At 47.8% G+C, this 17,115-nt stretch overlaps 2 protein-coding genes across 2 annotated transcripts in view; both read left to right on the top strand.

Moving 5' to 3' along the window:
• LOC109883749 (nephronectin) overlaps positions 1-12,766 on the top strand; it is a 17,430-nt gene extending 4,664 nt beyond the window's left edge. Inside the window, exons 4-13 of the mRNA XM_031831389.1 lie at positions 556-675; positions 4,273-4,392; positions 6,817-6,951; positions 7,178-7,261; positions 9,724-10,106; positions 10,383-10,497; positions 11,382-11,468; positions 11,764-11,862; positions 12,298-12,563; positions 12,645-12,766. Of these exons, the coding sequence (XP_031687249.1) occupies positions 556-675; positions 4,273-4,392; positions 6,817-6,951; positions 7,178-7,261; positions 9,724-10,106; positions 10,383-10,497; positions 11,382-11,468; positions 11,764-11,862; positions 12,298-12,563; positions 12,645-12,743 (1,508 nt within the window). The 3' untranslated portion in view covers positions 12,744-12,766. The remainder of the gene's footprint in view (positions 1-555; positions 676-4,272; positions 4,393-6,816; positions 6,952-7,177; positions 7,262-9,723; positions 10,107-10,382; positions 10,498-11,381; positions 11,469-11,763; positions 11,863-12,297; positions 12,564-12,644) is intronic.
• A 9-nt stretch (positions 12,767-12,775) lies between these two features.
• On the top strand, positions 12,776-16,113 carry LOC116375319 (P-selectin glycoprotein ligand 1-like). Its single transcript, XM_031832670.1, has 2 exons — positions 12,776-13,133; positions 13,164-16,113. The coding sequence occupies exon 2, from the start codon at positions 14,092-14,094 to the stop codon at positions 15,274-15,276; it is 1,185 nt and encodes a 394-aa protein (XP_031688530.1). The 5' UTR covers positions 12,776-13,133; positions 13,164-14,091; the 3' UTR covers positions 15,277-16,113.
• The last annotated feature ends 1,002 nt before the right edge of the window (positions 16,114-17,115 follow it).

Raw genomic sequence — 17,115 nt, 5'->3', positions numbered from 1 at the left:
GTGTCGTGTGCAAACTTGATGATTGAGTTGGAGGCATGCGTGGCCACGCAGTTGTGGGTGAACAGGGAATACAGGAGAGGGCTCAGAACGCACCCTTGTGGGGCCCCCAGTGTTGAGGATCAGCGGGGTGGAGATGTTGTTACCTACCCTCACCACCTGGGGGCGGCTCGTCAGGAAGTCCAGTACCCAGTTGCACAGGGCGGGGTCGAGACCCAGGGTCTCGAGCTTGATGACGAGTTTGTCTCTCTCTCTCTCTCTCCCTCTCTCTCGCTCTCTCTCTCCCCCTCCCTCTATCTCTCCCCCTTTCTATCTCTCCCCCTTTCTCTCTCTCCCCCTTTCTCTCTCTCCCCCCTCCCTCTCTCTCTCTCCCCCCCTCCCTCTATCTCTCCCCCTTTCTATCTCTCCCCCTTTCTCTCTCTCTCCCCCCTCCCTCCCTCTCTCCCCCTTTCTCTCTCTCTCCCCCTCCCTCCCTCTATCTCTCCCCCTTTCTATCTCTCCCCTTTCTCTCTCTCTCCCTTTCTCTCTCTCTCCCCCTCCCTCCCTCTCTCCCTCCAGATCTGAATGAATGTGGGCTAAAGCCCAGACCATGTAAACATCGTTGTATGAACACCCAGGGCAGCTACAAGTGTTACTGTCTGAATGGATACATGCTGCAACCTGATGGAACCTGCAGGAGTGAGTCTCTCTAACACACACACACACACACACACACACACATGCTCTTACTTACTCTTTCCCATATACATTAACAGCATTACATATGACATGTTATGCTTCAGCCGCTAACCATAGGAAACTCTAACCCTAGGAAACTCTAACCCTAGGAAACTCTAACCCTAGGAAACTCTAACCCTAGGAAACTCTAACCATAGGAAACTCTAACCATAGGAAACTCTAACCATAGAAAACTCTAACCATAGGTAATTCTAACCCTAGGAAACTCTAACCCTAAGAAACTCTAGCCCAGTAAACTATGATCCTAGGAAACTCTAACCCTAGAAAACTCTAACCCAGGTAAACTCTAACCCTAGGAAACTCTAACCCAGGTAAACTCTAACTCTAGGAAACTAGCCCAGTAAACTCTAACCCTAGGAAACTCTAACCCAGTAAACTCTAACTCTAGGAAACTCTAGCCCAGTAAACTCTAAGCTAAGGAAACAATTTACCACCCCCTCCCTCCTTATTCCTCCACCCCCTCCCTCCTTATTCCTCCACCCCGTCCCTCCTTATTCCTCCACCCCCTCCCTCCTTATTCCTCCACCCCCTCCCTCCTCCCTCTCTGCGGAGGATTTTGTCAACAACTTTGAACAAAAGGTTGATTCATCCGCTCCTCATTCACTCAGCCTATTGAGTCCACTGGTTTCACCCATCCTCATCAACTCATCCCTGACCACTGTCTTTGTTCCATCCTCATCAACTCATCCCTGACCACTGTCTTTGTCCCATCCTCATCAACTCATCCCTGACCACTGTCTTTGTTCCATCCTCATCAACTCATCCCTGACCACTGTCTTTGTCCCATCCTCATCAACTCATCTCTGACCACTGACCACATCCCCTCTGAGTTCAACATGGCCTGAGTCGCTCCCCTCCTCAAGAAACCAAAACTCGACTCATCTGACGTCAAACTACAGACCTGTTTCCCATCTTCATTTTCTTTCCAAAGCACTTGAGCGTGTTGTTTCTGATCAACAGTCTCATTATCTGTCTCAGAACCATCTTCTGGACCCTAACCAGTCAGGCGTCAAGACGGGTCACTCAACCCAGACTGCTCTCCTCTGTGTCTCAGAACCATCTTCTGGACCCTAACCAGTCGGGCTTCAAGACGGGTCACTCAACCCAGACTGCTCTCCTCTGTGTCTCAGAACCATCTTCTGGACCCTAACCAGTCGGGCTTCAAGACGGGTCACTCAACCCAGACTGCTCTCCTCTGTGTCTCAGAACCATCTTCTGGACCCTAACCAGTCGGGCTTCAAGACAGGTCACTCAACCCAGACTGCTCTCCTCTGTGTCTCAGAACCATCTTCTGGACCCTAACCAGTCGGGCTTCAAGACGGGTCACTCAACCCATACTGCTCTCCTCTGTACTGCCTAAGTTGACTCTCTCTCTGCTGTTCTCATCCTAGTCGATCTATCCGCTGCCTTTGACACTGTGAACCATCAGATCCTCCTCTCCACCCTCTCATGGCTGGGCATCATGAGCTCTGTCATATCCTCACATGGTCTCTCCTATCAATGCTATGCGGATGACACTCAATGACTTTTCTCCTTCCCCCCTTCTGATACAAAGGTGGCGACATACATCTCTGCGTGCCTGACAGATATCTCAGCTTGGATGTCGGCCCACCACTTCAAGCTCAACCTGGACAAGACAGAGCTGCTGTTCCTCCCAGGGACTGGAAGACCACTCTAGGACCTCTTCATCACGGTTGACAACTCCACGGTGTCCCCCTCCCAGAGTGCAAAGAACCTTGGCATGACCCTGGACACCCTGTTGTTCTCTGCAAACATCAAAGCAGTGACTCGCTCCTGCAGGTTCATGCTCTACACCATCTGTAGATGGTACCTCACACAGGAAGACCCTACCTCACACATGAAGAGGAACATCCGTAAGAGTTCTACCCTACCTCACACAGGAAGAGGAACATCCGTAGAGTACGACTCTACCTCACACAGGAAGAGACCCTACCTCACACAAGGAAGAGGAACATCCGTAGAGTTCTACCCTACCTCACACAGGAAGAGGAACATCCGTAGAGTACGACCCTACCTCACACAGGAAGAGGAACATCCGTAGAGTACGACCCTACCTCACACAGGAAGAGGAACATCCGTAGAGTTCCACCCTACCTCACACAGGAAGAGGTACATCCGTAGAGTTCCACCCTACCTCACACAGGAAGAGGAACATCTGTAGAGTTCCACCCTACCTCACACAGGAAGAGGTACATCCGTAGAGTTCCACCCTACCTCACACAGGAAGAGGAACATCCGTAGAGTACGACTCTACCTCACACAGGAAGAGACCCTACCTCACACAGGAAGAGGTACATCCGTAGAGTTCCACCCTACCTCACACAGGAAGAGGTACATCCGTAGAGTTCCACCCTACCTCACACAGGAAGAGGTACAGGTCCTAATCCAGGCTCTTGTCATCTCCCGTTTGGACTACTGCAGCCCACTGTTTGCTGGGCTCCCCCCTTGTGCCGTCAAAACCCTGCATCTTATTCAGAACGCTGCAGTGAGACTGGTGTTCAACCGTCCCAAGTTCTCTCATGTCATACAGCTCCTCCACAAACTCCACTGGCTTCCAGTCGAAGCTCACAACCACTACAAGACCACAGTGTTTACCTACGGAACAGCAAGAGGAACTGTCTCTCCCTACCTTCAGGCTATGGTCAAACCCTACACCCCAACCCATCCACTACAAGACCACGAAGCTTTCCTACAGAACAGCAAGAGGAACTGTCCCTCCCTACCTTCAGGCTATGGTCAAACCCTACACCCCAACCCATCCACTACAAGACCACGAAGCTTTCCTACAGAACAGCAAGAGGAACTGTCCCTCCCTACCTTCAGGCTATGGTCAAACTCTACACCCCAACCCATCCACTACAAGACCACGAAGCTTTCCTACAGAACAGCAAGAGGAACTGTCCCTCCCTACCTTCAGGCTATGGTCAAACCCTACACCCCAACCCATCCACTACAAGACCACAGTGTTTACCTACGTAACAGCAAGAGGAACTGTCCCTCCCTACCTTCAGGCTATGGTCAAACCCTACACCCCAACCCATCCACTACAAGACCACAGTGCTTACCTACGGAACAGCAAGAGGAACTGTCCCTCCCTACCTTCAGGCTATGGTCAAACCCTACACCCCAACCCATCCACTACAAGACCACAGTGCTTACCTACGGAACAGCAAGAGGAACTGTCCCTCCCTACCTTCAGGCTATGGTCAAACCCTACACCCCAACCCATCCACTACAAGACCATGGTGCTTACCTACGGAACAGCAAGAGGAACTGTCTCTCCCTACCTTCAGGCTATGGTCAAACCCTACACACTGACCCGAGCACTCCGTTCTGCCACCTCTGGTCTCTTGGCCCTCCCTCTCCTACAGGAGAGCAGCTCCCGCTCAGCCCAGTCCAAGCTCTTCTCTGTCCTGCCACCTCAACGGTTGAACCATTGTTCTTTAGTGATGTTATGAGTGTTTCTGTACCCTGGGATAACGGTTTCCCTGTATTTCCTGTCTACTTCCTGTTTAGATGCCCGTACCTGTGTCAGGGCCAACTGTCAGTACGGCTGTGAGGTTACCAAAGGGGTGGTGAGGTGCCAGTGTCCGTCTCCAGGGTTACGGCTGGGGCCAGACAGACGCACCTGTGTGGGTGAGTATTATGGTCTGGACTGATTACACACAATAACACTATAATTTTGCTGTTGTTCTCCCAATTGGCTACAAATTCCAGTCTGCAATCCTATTGGATGACAGCACCAATCAGTGGAGTGAATTACAGTCATCTCACCAGCTCTGACAAATTACTTATTGTCTCTCTCTGGCGCCCTATTCACTATATAGTGCACTAATGCATAGGGCAAACCAAATAAAGTCCACAGGGTTAGGAGTACCGTATAGAGCCCACAGGGTTAGGAGTACCGTATAGAGCCCACAGGGTTAGGAGTACCGTATAGAGCCCACAGGGTTAGGAGTACCGTATAGAGCCCACAGGGTTAGGAGTACCGTATAGAGCCCACAGGGTTAGGAGTACCGTATAGAACCCACAGGGTTAGGAGTACCGTATAGAGGCACACAGGGTTAGGAGTACCGTATAGAACCCACAGGGTTAGGAGTACCGTATAGAGCCCACAGGGTTAGGAGTACCGTATAGAACCCACAGGGTTAGGAGTACCGTATAGAGCGCACAGGGTTAGGAGTACCGTATCGAGTCCACAGGGTTAGGAGTACCGTATAGAGCCCACAGGGTTAGGAGTACCGTATAGAGTCCACAGGGTTAGGCGTACCGTATAGAGCCCACAGGGTTAGGAGTACCGTATAGAGCCCACAGGGTTAGGAGTACCGTATAGAACCCACAGGGTTAGGAGTACCGTATAGAACCCACAGGGTTAGGAGTACCGTATAGAACCCACAGGGTTAGGAGTACCGTATAGAGCCCACAGGGTTAGGAGTACCGTATAGAACCCACAGGGTTAGGAGTACCGTATAGAACCCACAGGGTTAGGAGTACCGTATAGAACCCACAGGGTTAGGAGTACCGTATAGAACCCACAGTGTTAGGAGTACCGTATAGAACCCACAGGGTTAGGAGATTATGAAATAGGAACAGACCAGCGTTGATTCTGACCATAGAAGAGTAGCTAGCTTGTCGAACTATTTTAGCTAGCAAGTAATTACTAATTGCGACTCACATTCCTTTCAATCTTTTCCTCGATTTTGTTTCTTTAAAAGAAATAGCCACCAGGCAGGAGGATAATGACAGCTCAAGAGTTATGCTTAGATATGAAGAAAAATGTATATATTTTGGACACAGAATTAAGCATAATGATTACGGATCTAGATTGCAGGAAAAAACAGTTTCAGTTGTCGGAAAAATGCATTTCTCCATCTTCCGGACAGGGGGGGACGAGCCCCCTTCCCTACCACCCCCCAGCCATCCTCACATACTTTGCGCCCCCTCAGAATTTATGGGGTTCATGACGTCCCTGAGCGAAAGACTGGTGTCATTTATCAATGTTTCCTTGAAGAACTACCATATCAGGCAGATAGAGATGGAGGGAGGGAGGATGACAGAGAACCATAGAAGAGGTGGAGACAGGGAGGATGACAGAGAACCAGAGAAGAGGTGGAGACAGGGAGGATGACAGAGAACCAGAGAAGAGGTGGAGAGAGGGAGGATGACAGAGAACCAGAGAAGAGGTGGAGACAGGGAGGATGACAGAGAACCAGAGAAGAGGTGGAGACAGGGAGGATGACAGAGAACCAGAGAAGAGGTGGAGACAGGGAGGACGACAGAGAACCAGAGAAGAGGTGGAGACAGGGAGGATGACAGAGAACCAGAGGAGAGGTGGAGGGAGGGAGGATGACAGAGAACCAGAGAAGAGGTGGAGATAGGGAGGATGACAGAGAACCAGAGAAGAGGTGGAGACAGGGAGGATGACCGAGAACCAGAGAAGAGGTGGAGACAGGGAGGATGACAGAGAACCAGAGAAGAGGTGGAGACAGGGAGGATGACAGAGAACCAGAGAAGAGGTGGAGACAGGGAGGATGACAGAGAACCAGAGAAGAGGTGGAGGGTGGGAGGATGACAGAGAACCAGAGAAGAGGTGGAGGGTGGGAGGATGACAGAGAACCAGAGAAGAGGTGGAGACAGGGAGGATGACAGAGAACCAGAGAAGAGGTGGAGACAGGGAGGATGACAGAGAACCAGAGGAGAGGTGGAGAGAGGGAGGATGACCAGAGAAGCGCCGGTCTGTTCTGGAGCGCCGGTCTGTTCTGGAGCGGCGGTCTGTTCTGGAGCGTCAGTCTGTGTCGTGAAAGACCTTAGCAGCACGATGAGAGAGAGATAAAGAATGTGTGTGTGTGTGAGAGAGAGTGTGTAGTGAATGTTTGCACATGTGTGTAATATGGTGCTCTATGACTCATCATTTTATTCATTTTTACACGTAGTTATTATTCTTCATAGTCATTATTCTTCATAGTCATTATTCTTCATAGTCATTATTCTTCACAGTCATTACTCTTCACAGTCATTACTCTTCACAGTCATTACTCTTCTATGTCTTCCTCTTCTTAGATGTTGACGAGTGTGTGGCGGGTCGAGGGGTGTGTCCTCGGAACAGGAAGTGTCAGAACACCTTCGGCAGCTATGTGTGTAAATGTGACCATGGTTACAAACTCACCTACATCAACGGCAGATACCACTGTATAGGTAAGATACACACACACACACACACACACACACACACACACACACACACACACACACACACACACACACACACACACACACACACACACACACACACACACACACACACACACACACACACAAACAACTCGAACCATGCACACATCGACAGTGTGTGTGTGTGTGTGTGTGTGTGTGTGTGTGCATGTGTGTGTGTGTGTGCGCGCGTGTGTGTGTGTGTTTTCAGATAAGGATTCTCGTTCCTTCTGCTCCCTCAACCCTGACTCTCCCAAGTGCCTCTGTAGAGATGGGAAGGGAACGGACTGCTACCGTAAGAAAAAACAGAGTTCTCTTTCTTTGGTTTTCACCTTAAAACCTCTTAAAGCTCCCCCTCCATGTTTTCACCTTAAAACCTCTTAAAGCTCCCCCTCCAGGTTTTCACCTTAACTGTTTTGTGTCAATGGAATGTTCTTCTACAATAATCAAATGAGAGTTGAGTCTATAGAGAGAGTTAGTGACTGTCTCTGTGAATCCTATGAGAGTTGAGTCTATAGAGAGAGTTAGTGACTGTCTCTGTGAATCCTACGAGAGTTGAGTCTATAGAGAGAGTTAGTGACTGTCTCTGTGAATCCTATGAGAGTTGAGTCTATAGAGAGAGTTAGTGACTGTCTCTGTGAATCCTACGAGAGTTGAGTCTATAGAGAGAGTTAGTGACTGTCTCTGTGAATCCTATGAGAGTTGAGTCTATAGAGAGAGTTAGTGACTGTCTCTGTGAATCCTACGAGAGTTGAGTCTAAAGAGAGAGTTAGTGACTGTCTCTGTGAATCCTACGAGAGTTGAGTCTATAGAGAGAGTTAGTGACTGTCTCTGTGAATCCTACGAGAGTTGAGTCTAAAGAGAGAGTTAGTGACTGTCTCTGTGAATCCTACGAGAGTTGAGTCTATAGAGAGAGTTAGTGACTGTCTCTGTGAATCCTATGAGAGTTGAGTCTATAGAGAGAGTTAGTGACTGTCTCTGTGAATCCTACGAGAGTTGAGTCTATAGAGAGAGTTAGTGACTGTCTCTGTGAATCCTATGAGAGTTGAGTCTATAGAGAGAGTTAGTAACTGTCACAGCGAATCCTACGAGAGTTGAGTCTAAAGAGAGAGTTAGTAACTGTCCCTGTGAATCCTATGAGAGTTGAGTCCATAGAGAGAGTTAGTAACTGTCACAGCGAATCCTACGAGAGTTGAGTCTAAAGAGAGAGTTAGTAACTGTCCCTGTGAATCCTATGAGAGTTGAGTCTATAGAGAGAGTTAGTGACTGTCTCTGTGAATCCTATGAGAGTTGAGTCTATAGAGAGAGTTAGTGACTGTCTCTGTGAATCCTACGAGAGTTGAGTCTATAGAGAGAGTTAGTGACTGTCTCTGTGAACCTACGAGAGTTGAGTCTAAAGAGAGAGTTAGTAACTGTCTCTGTGAATCCTATGAGAGTTGAGTCCATAGAGAGAGTTAGTAACTGTCACAGCGAATCCTACGAGAGTTGAGTCTAAAGAGAGAGTTAGTAACTGTCCCTGTGAATCCTATGAGAGTTGAGTCTATAGAGAGAGTTAGTGACTGTCTCTGTGAATCCTATGAGAGTTGAGTCTATAGAGAGAGTTAGTGACTGTCTCTGTGAATCCTACGAGAGTTGAGTCTATAGAGAGAGTTAGTGACTGTCTCTGTGAACCTACGAGAGTTGAGTCTAAAGAGAGAGTTAGTGACTGTCACAGCGAATCCTACGAGAGTTGAGTCTAAAGAGAGAGTTAGTTACTGTCACAGCGAATCCTATGAGAGTTGAGTCTATAGAGAGAGTTAGTGACTGTCTCTGTGAATCCTACGAGAGTTGAGTCTATAGAGAGAGTTAGTGACTGTCTCTGTGAATCCTACGAGAGTTGAGTCTATAGAGAGAGTTAGTGACTGTCTCTGTGAATCCTACGAGAGTTGAGTCTAAAGAGAGAGTTAGTAACTGTCTCTGTGAATCCTACGAGAGTTGAGTCTAAAGAGAGAGTTAGTGACTGTCTCTGTGAATCCTACGAGAGTTGAGTCTATAGAGAGAGTTAGTGACTGTCTCTGTGAATCCTACGAGAGTTGAGTCTATAGAGAGAGTTAGTTACTGTCTCTGTGAATCCTACGAGAGTTGAGTCTATAGAGAGAGTTAGTGACTGTCTCTGTGAATCCTATGAGAGTTGAGTCTATAGAGAGAGTTAGTGACTGTCACAGCGAATCCTACGAGAGTTGAGTCTATAGAGAGGGTTAGTGACTGTCTCTGTGAATCCTATGAGAGTTGAGTCTATAGAGAGAGTTAGTGACTGTCTCTGTGAATCCTATGAGAGTTGAGTCTATAGAGAGAGTTAGTGACTGTCTCTGTGAATCCTATGAGAGTTGAGTCTATAGAGAGAGTTAGTGACTGTCTCTGTGAATCCTACGAGAGTTGAGTCTATAGAGAGAGTTAGTGACTGTCTCTGTGAATCCTATGAGAGTTGAGTCTATAGAGAGAGTTAGTGACTGTCTCTGTGAATCCTATGAGAGTTGAGTCTATAGAGAGAGTTAGTGACTGTCTCTGTGAATCCTATGAGAGTTGAGTCTATAGAGAGAGTTAGTGACTGTCTCTGTGAATCCTATGAGAGTTGAGTCTATAGAGAGAGTTAGTGCCTGTCTCTGTGAATCCTATGAGAGTTGAGTCTATAGAGAGAGTTAGTGACTGTCTCTGTGAATCCTATGAGAGTTGAGTCTATAGAGAGAGTTAGTGACTGTCTCTATGTTTTCTCTCCAGCTGTTGCCAAGGTCACCATTGTTCCTCCTCAACCTAAAACCACACCCAGATCTACAACGAGACCTACACCTAAACAAGCAACCAGACATACAACCAGCCAGACAGCCAGACAGACAACTACAGTCAGACCTACTACTTCTGCTACGATAGTGACTACAAACGCAGCAACCACTGCCATGGCAATAACTACCAGGGGACCTACCACCACGACAACCATCATTACGACAACCACCGTCCCAACAACCGTTCCCATGACAACAACCTCTACTCAGCCATTGACAACCACTACAACCCCTACTCCAACTGCCCTCTCCCCTACCACCCCCACCCCCAGCTCTACTCCCTCTACCTCCTCCCCTACCACCCCCAGTCCTCCTCCCTCTACCCCCTCCCCTACCACCCCCAGCCCTCCTCCCTCTACCCCCTCCCCTACCACCCCCAGCCCTCCTCCCTCTACCCCCTCCCCTACCACCCCCAGCCCTACTCCCTCTACCCCCTCCCCTACCACCCCCAGCCCTACTCCCTCTACCCCCTCCCCTACCACCCCCAGCCCTCCTCCCTCTACCTCCTCCCCTACCACCCCCAGCCCTCCTCCCTCTACCTCCTCCCCTACCACCCCCAATTCTCCTCCCTCTACCCCCTCCTCTACCACCCCCAGCCCCAGCCCTCCTCCCTCTACCTCCTCCCCTACCATCCCCAGCCCTCCTCCCACCACCCCCCTGGACAACCACATTCAGAAGGTTGTTACCCAGAGACAAAGAGGAGATGTTCACAGTAAGAACACACACAGTCACCATGGAGACGTTCCTATGCTGAATATAGAGCAGTCCCTTCAGGATTCGGAGATTCGCGATCGCGAAATGTTTCGCAAAATCAACAATTTCACGCATATTATGCGAGGGCATGGAAATTTTACCAATCACCGCATTACAAAAAAAGAGGGTTTGCATCTTCAACCAATCATCTTCAACCAATCATCTTCAACCAATCATCTTCAACCAATCATCTTCAACCAATCATCGCACATTTACTTTCATAATATGATTCAATCAAGCAACTCACTTTTTTCCTCGTCGGTGCGTTTTCGTGACAAATCATTTGCATATTTCAATGCAAAATGTCATAATTACCGCAGTAAAATGAAGCATTTCTGCCCCCAATTATCCAAAAACAATCCCTGTGGAATTCTGGAGGGACAAATAGAGAGGAAATAGGCAGATGAAGTAATACTCATTAATACCCAATAATACTCGGTAATACTCATTAATACTCAGTAATACTCGGTAATACTCGGTAATACTAGTTAGTACCCAGTAATACTCGGTAATACTCATTAATACTCATTAATACCCAGTAATACTCATTGACACCCATCGATACTCGGTAATACTCGGTAATACTCGGTAGTACCCATTAATACTCTGCGATACTCAATGATACCCGGCGGTGCCCGGTAATACCCATTAATGCTCAGTGATACTCGGTAATACTCGGTGGTACTCAGTAATACTCACTAATACTCAGTGGTACTCAGTAATACTCATTAATACTCATTAATACTCTGTGGTACTCGGTAATACTCAGTGATACTCGGTAATACTCATTAATACTCGGTGATACTATGACCAACAGTATAACGAACTGTTCTGTTGTTCCAGTCCCCCGTCTTCCAGGAAGTGGAAACAGAGGGTTTGACTACGACATTGAGCTGGGAAACACTACAGAGGACAACAGAGATGATCCAGGTACATCACACGCACGTGCACGCGCACGCACACACACGCACACACACGCACACACACACACACACACACACACACACTCCTTGAGGTTGAAGGATGGACGTCTGGGAAAGACATGATTCATACTGTGCGTGTGCGTGTGTGTGTGTGTGTGGTGTGTGTGCGTGTGTGGTGTCTGTGCGTGTGTGCGTGTGTGTGTGTGTGGTGTCTGTGCGTGTGTGTGTGCGTGTGCGTGCGTGTGTGTGCGTGCGTGTGTGCGTGCATGTGTGCGTGTGCGTGCGTGTGTGTGTGTGTGTAGGGGCCGGTGCTCTGAGCTGTTCATTTGACCACGGTCTGTGTGGCTGGATCAGAAACCGAGATGGAGACCTGCACTGGGAGACAGCCAGCAGCCCTGCCGGTAACAACAACATGATTTATTTTGCCCTTCAATAGATTATTGTCAGTTATAGCAACCTTCTTACCCCCTGACTACATTCTCTCCTTCTCTCTCTCTCTCTCTCTCTCTCTCTCTCGCTCTCTCTCCTTCTCTCCTTCTCTCTCCTTCACTCCCTTTCTCTCTCTCCTTTCTTCTTCTCTCCTTCTCTCTCTCTCTCTCTCCTTTTCCCTCTCATTCCTTCTCTCTCTCTCCTTTACTCCTTCTCCCTCTCTCCTTTTCTCTCTGATTCCCTCTCTCTCTCTCTCTCTCTCTGATTCCTTCTTTCTGTCTCCTTCACTCCTTCTCCCTCTCTCTTTTTCTCTCTCATTCCTTCCTTCCCTCCTCTTTCTCTCCTTCTCTCTGTCTCCTTTTCTCTCTGATTCCTTCTCTCTGTCTCCTTCTCTCCTCTCTCTCCAGGTGGGCGGTACATGTCTGTTCCAGAGGTAGGGGCGGGGAAAAGGAGCATTCAAGGCGCACGATTGGTCCTCCCCTTAACCCCGCCCTGGAGCGAGGGTCACTTGTGCTTCTCCTTCCGTCATTGGCTATCAGGTCACCATGTGGGTGTGCTTCAGCTGTTCGTCAGGAGGAAGGGTTTGAGATATAGCCCCGCCCTCTGGAGCCGGACAGGGGGAGAAGGGTGGAGACATACACAGATCACACTGTGGAGAGCTGGCCTGGAGAGTGTGAGTAGCACACGCTGCACACAAGCACACACATGCTCAAACACACACACACACAAACACTCTAACACTGTGTTGTGATAGGTCCTTCTGAAAGGAGAGAGGAGGCGTGGCCACAAAGGACAGATGGGATTGGACGACGTTAGCCTGAGGAGAGGGGCCTGCGGAGAAGAGAGACTCTAACACACACACAGACACTGGCACTGTGTTGTGATAGGTCCTTCTGAAAGGAGAGAGGAGGCGTGGCCACAAAGGAGAGATGGGATTGGATGACGTTAGCCTGAGGAGAGGAGAGACATTTTGTAACGTCAAGACTCTGGCACTATAGTCGACTTTACCTAATACAGTACAACATTTTGTAATGTCAAGGCCAGAGGAACTCTTAGATCAAATATATTGATAACTGATCAAATATATTGATTTTGTCCACTAGGTAATTATTGATAATGCATGATCATGATTTGGCTGTATCAGCTGACTTTATTAGTAAAGACAAAGAGGTTGGTCAAAACGCATTTTGGATATCTTTGATGTATTATTCTATTAACAAATACAGTCTGGGTCTGAGGTAGGGTACGTTACTACCACAGAGCCCATTCTGAGGTACGTTACTACCACAGAGCCCATTCTGAGGTACGTTACTACCACAGAGCCCATTCTGAGGTACGTTACTACCACAGAGCCCATTCTGAGGTACGTTACTACCACAGAGCCCATTCTGAGGTACGTTACTACCACAGAGCCCATTCTGAGGTACGTTACTACCACAGAGCCCATTCTGAGGTACGTTACTACCACAGAGCCCATTCTGAGGTACGTTACTACCACAGAGCCCATTCTGAGGTACGTTACTACCACAGAGCCCATTCTGAGGTACGTTACTACCACAGAGCCCCTTCTGAGGTACGTTACTACCACAGAGCCCCTTCTGAGGTACGTTACTACCACAGAGCCCAGTCTGAGGTACGTTACTACCACAGAGCCCCTTCTGAGGTACGTTACTACCACAGAGCCCATTCTGAGGTACGTTACTACCACAGAGCCCCTTCTGAGGTACGTTACTACCACAGAGCCCATTCTGAGGTACGTTACTACCACAGAGCCCAGTCTGAGGTACGTTACTACCACAGAGCCCCTTCTGAGGTACGTTACTAACACAGAGCCCATTCTGAGGTACGTTACTACCACAGAGCCCATTCTGAGGTACGTTACTACCACAGAGCCCATTCTGAGGTACGTTACTACCACAGAGCCCATTCTGAGGTACGTTACTACCACAGAGCCCATTCTGAGGTACGTTACTACCACAGAGCCCATTCTGAGGTACGTTACTACCACAGAGCCCATTCTGAGGTACGTTACTACCACAGAGCCCATTCTGAGGTACGTTACTACCACAGAGCCCATTCTGAGGTACGTTACTACCACAGAGCCCATTCTGAGGTACGTTACTACCACAGAGCCCATTCTGAGGTACGTTACTACCACAGAGCCCCTTCTGAGGTACGTTACTACCACAGAGCCCCTTCTGATGTACGTTACTACCACAGAGCCCAGTCTGAGGTACGTTACTACCACAGAGCCCCTTCTGAGGTACGTTACTACCACAGAGCCCATTCTGAGGTACGTTACTACCACAGAGCCCCTTCTGAGGTACGTTACTACCACAGAGCCCATTCTGAGGTACGTTACTACCACAGAGCCCAGTCTGAGGTACGTTACTACCACAGAGCCCCTTCTGAGGTACGTTACTAACACAGAGCCCATTCTGAGGTACGTTACTACCACAGAGCCCATTCTGAGGTACGTTACTACCACAGAGCCCATTCTGAGGTACGTTACTACCACAGAGCCCATTCTGAGGTACGTTACTACCACAGAGCCCCTTCTGAGGTACGTTACTACCACAGAGCCCCTTCTGAGGTACGTTACTACCACAGAGCCCCTTCTGAGGTACGTTACTAACACAGAGCCCATTCTGAGGTACGTTACTACCACAGAGCCCATTCTGAGGTACGTTACTACCACAGAGCCCCTTCTGAGGTACGTTACTACCACAGAGCCCATTCTGAGGTACGTTACTACCACAGAGCCCATTCTGAGGTACGTTACTACCACAGAGCCCATTCTGAGGTACGTTACTACCACAGAGCCCATTCTGAGGTACGCTACTACCACAGAGCCCATTCTGAGGTACGTTACTACCACAGAGCCCATTCTGAGGTACGTTACTACCACAGAGCCCATTCTGAGGTACGTTACTACCACAGAGCCCATTCTGAGGTACGTTACTACCACAGAGCCCATTCTGAGGTACGTTACTACCACAGAGCCCATTCTGAGGTACGTTACTACCACAGAGCCCCTTCTGAGGTACGTTACTACCACAGAGCCCATTCTGAGGTACGTTACTACCACAGAGCCCCTTCTGAGGTACGTTACTAACACAGAGCCCATTCTGAGGTACGTTACTACCACAGAGCCCATTCTGAGGTACGTTACTACCACAGAGCCCCTTCTGAGGTACGTTACTACCACAGAGCCCAGTCTGAGGTACGTTACTACCACAGAGCCCATTCTGAGGTACATTACTACCACAGAGCCCCTTCTGAGGTACGTTACTACCACAGAGCCCCTTCTGAGGTACGTTACTACCACAGAGGCCATTTTAATTGATGACGGCCTCTCTTTTAAATTTCATGGGATTTTATTTTAGGAATAAGGCCTGTTTTTCTTTTGAAGCCAGAAGGAGGCTAGTATCAGCTACATTTATCCTTTACTAGACTATGGGGATATTGTATATATGAATGCTTCCGCTCAGTGTTTGAGATCAATTGACACTCTTTACCATGGCACTTTGAGATTTATTTTAAACTGCAAAACCCTTACGCACCACTGCACTTTGTATACCAGGGTTGGCTGATCTTCTCTAGTAACTCGTAGACTCAGTCACTGGTATACTTTTATTTACAAAGATATTTTGGGTTTACTACCTTTTTATTTGGGCATTTTTATTGTTCAGAAATGTGGTGGGTACTCTCTTCGTTCACTGGACTTTATCCTGCTAACTGTTCCAAATGTCCGAACTGAATTTGGTAAAAGGGCTTTTATGTCTTCTGCCCCATCGTCTTGGAACACCTTACAAAATACTTTTAAACTGGAAGAACTTGTCCCGATCGGTGTTTTTAAATCGCTGATGAAGGATTTTGAGGCTGATTCCCTGAACTGTCAATGTTTTTAATTGTGTTATTCTCTTGTGAATTCTATGGTTTTTACTAGATTACTTGTAGTTCTTCATGTTGTCTGTCTGTAATTTTTGTAATGACTTGGTGCTGCCTATCTTGGCCAGGACGCTCTAGAAAAATAGATTTTAAATCTCAATGAGCCCTTCCTGGTTAAATAAAGGTTAAATAAATAAATCAAATTCTGAGGTATGTTAGTACCACAGAGCCCAAACACACAGTCCAGTTCATAGTGAATGATGACAGGCCCTACTGCCTGTAAACACACAGTCCAGTTCATAGTGAATGATGACAGGCCCTACTGCCTGTAAACACACAGTCCAGTTCATAGTGAATGATGACAGGCCCTACTGCCTGTAAACACACAGTCCAGTTCATAGTGAATGATGACAGGCCCTACTGCCTGTAAACACACAGTCCAGTTCATAGTGAATGATGACAGGCCCTACTGCCTGTAAACACACAGTCCAGTTCATAGTGAATGATAACAGGCCCTACTGCCTGTAAACACACAGTCCAGTTCATAGTGAATGATAACAGGCCCTTGTAAGTAGATGAATTTGGCACTAGATTCTTTCACCAATAAAAGTTGCTGTAAGGGTCTGAAAACATGTTAATTTTTTTATTTTTTTATTTAACCCTTATTTTAAATAAATTGAATAAGAACACATTCTCATTTACAGCAAAGACCTGGGGAATAGTTACAGGGGAGAGGGGGGATGAATGAGCCAATTGTAAACTGGGGATGATTAGGTTTCCATGATGACAGTCCAGTTCATAGTGAATGATGACAGGCCCTACTGCCTGTAAACACACAGTCCAGTTCATAGTGAATGATGACAGGCCCTACTGCCTGTAAACACACAGTCCAGTTCATAGTGAATGATGACAGGCCCTACTGCCTGTAAACACACAGTCCAGTTCATAGTGAATGATGACAGGCCCTACTGCCTGTAAACACACAGTCCAGTTCATAGTGAATGATGACAGGCCCTACTGCCTGTAAACACACAGTCCAGTTCATAGTGAATGATGACAGGCCCTACTGCCTGTAAACACACAGTCCAGTTCATAGTGAATGATAACAGGCCCTACTGCCTGTAAACACACAGTCCAGTTCATAGTGAATGATAACAGGCCCTTGTAAGTAGATGAATTTGGCACTAGATTCTTTCACCAATAAAAGTTGCTGTAAGGGTCTGAAAACATGTTAATTTTTTTATTTTTTTATTTAACCCTTATTTTAAATAAATTGAATAAGAACACATTCTCATTTACAGCAAAGACCTGGGGAATAGTTACAGGGGAGAGGG

Source organism: Oncorhynchus kisutch, linkage group LG9 (genome assembly GCF_002021735.2).
Source record: "Oncorhynchus kisutch isolate 150728-3 linkage group LG9, Okis_V2, whole genome shotgun sequence".
In the NCBI taxonomy this organism is placed as follows: Eukaryota; Metazoa; Chordata; class Actinopteri; order Salmoniformes; family Salmonidae; genus Oncorhynchus; species Oncorhynchus kisutch.
Note: the sequence above shows the minus strand (reverse complement) of the source record. Positions and strands in the feature narration are given on the sequence as shown.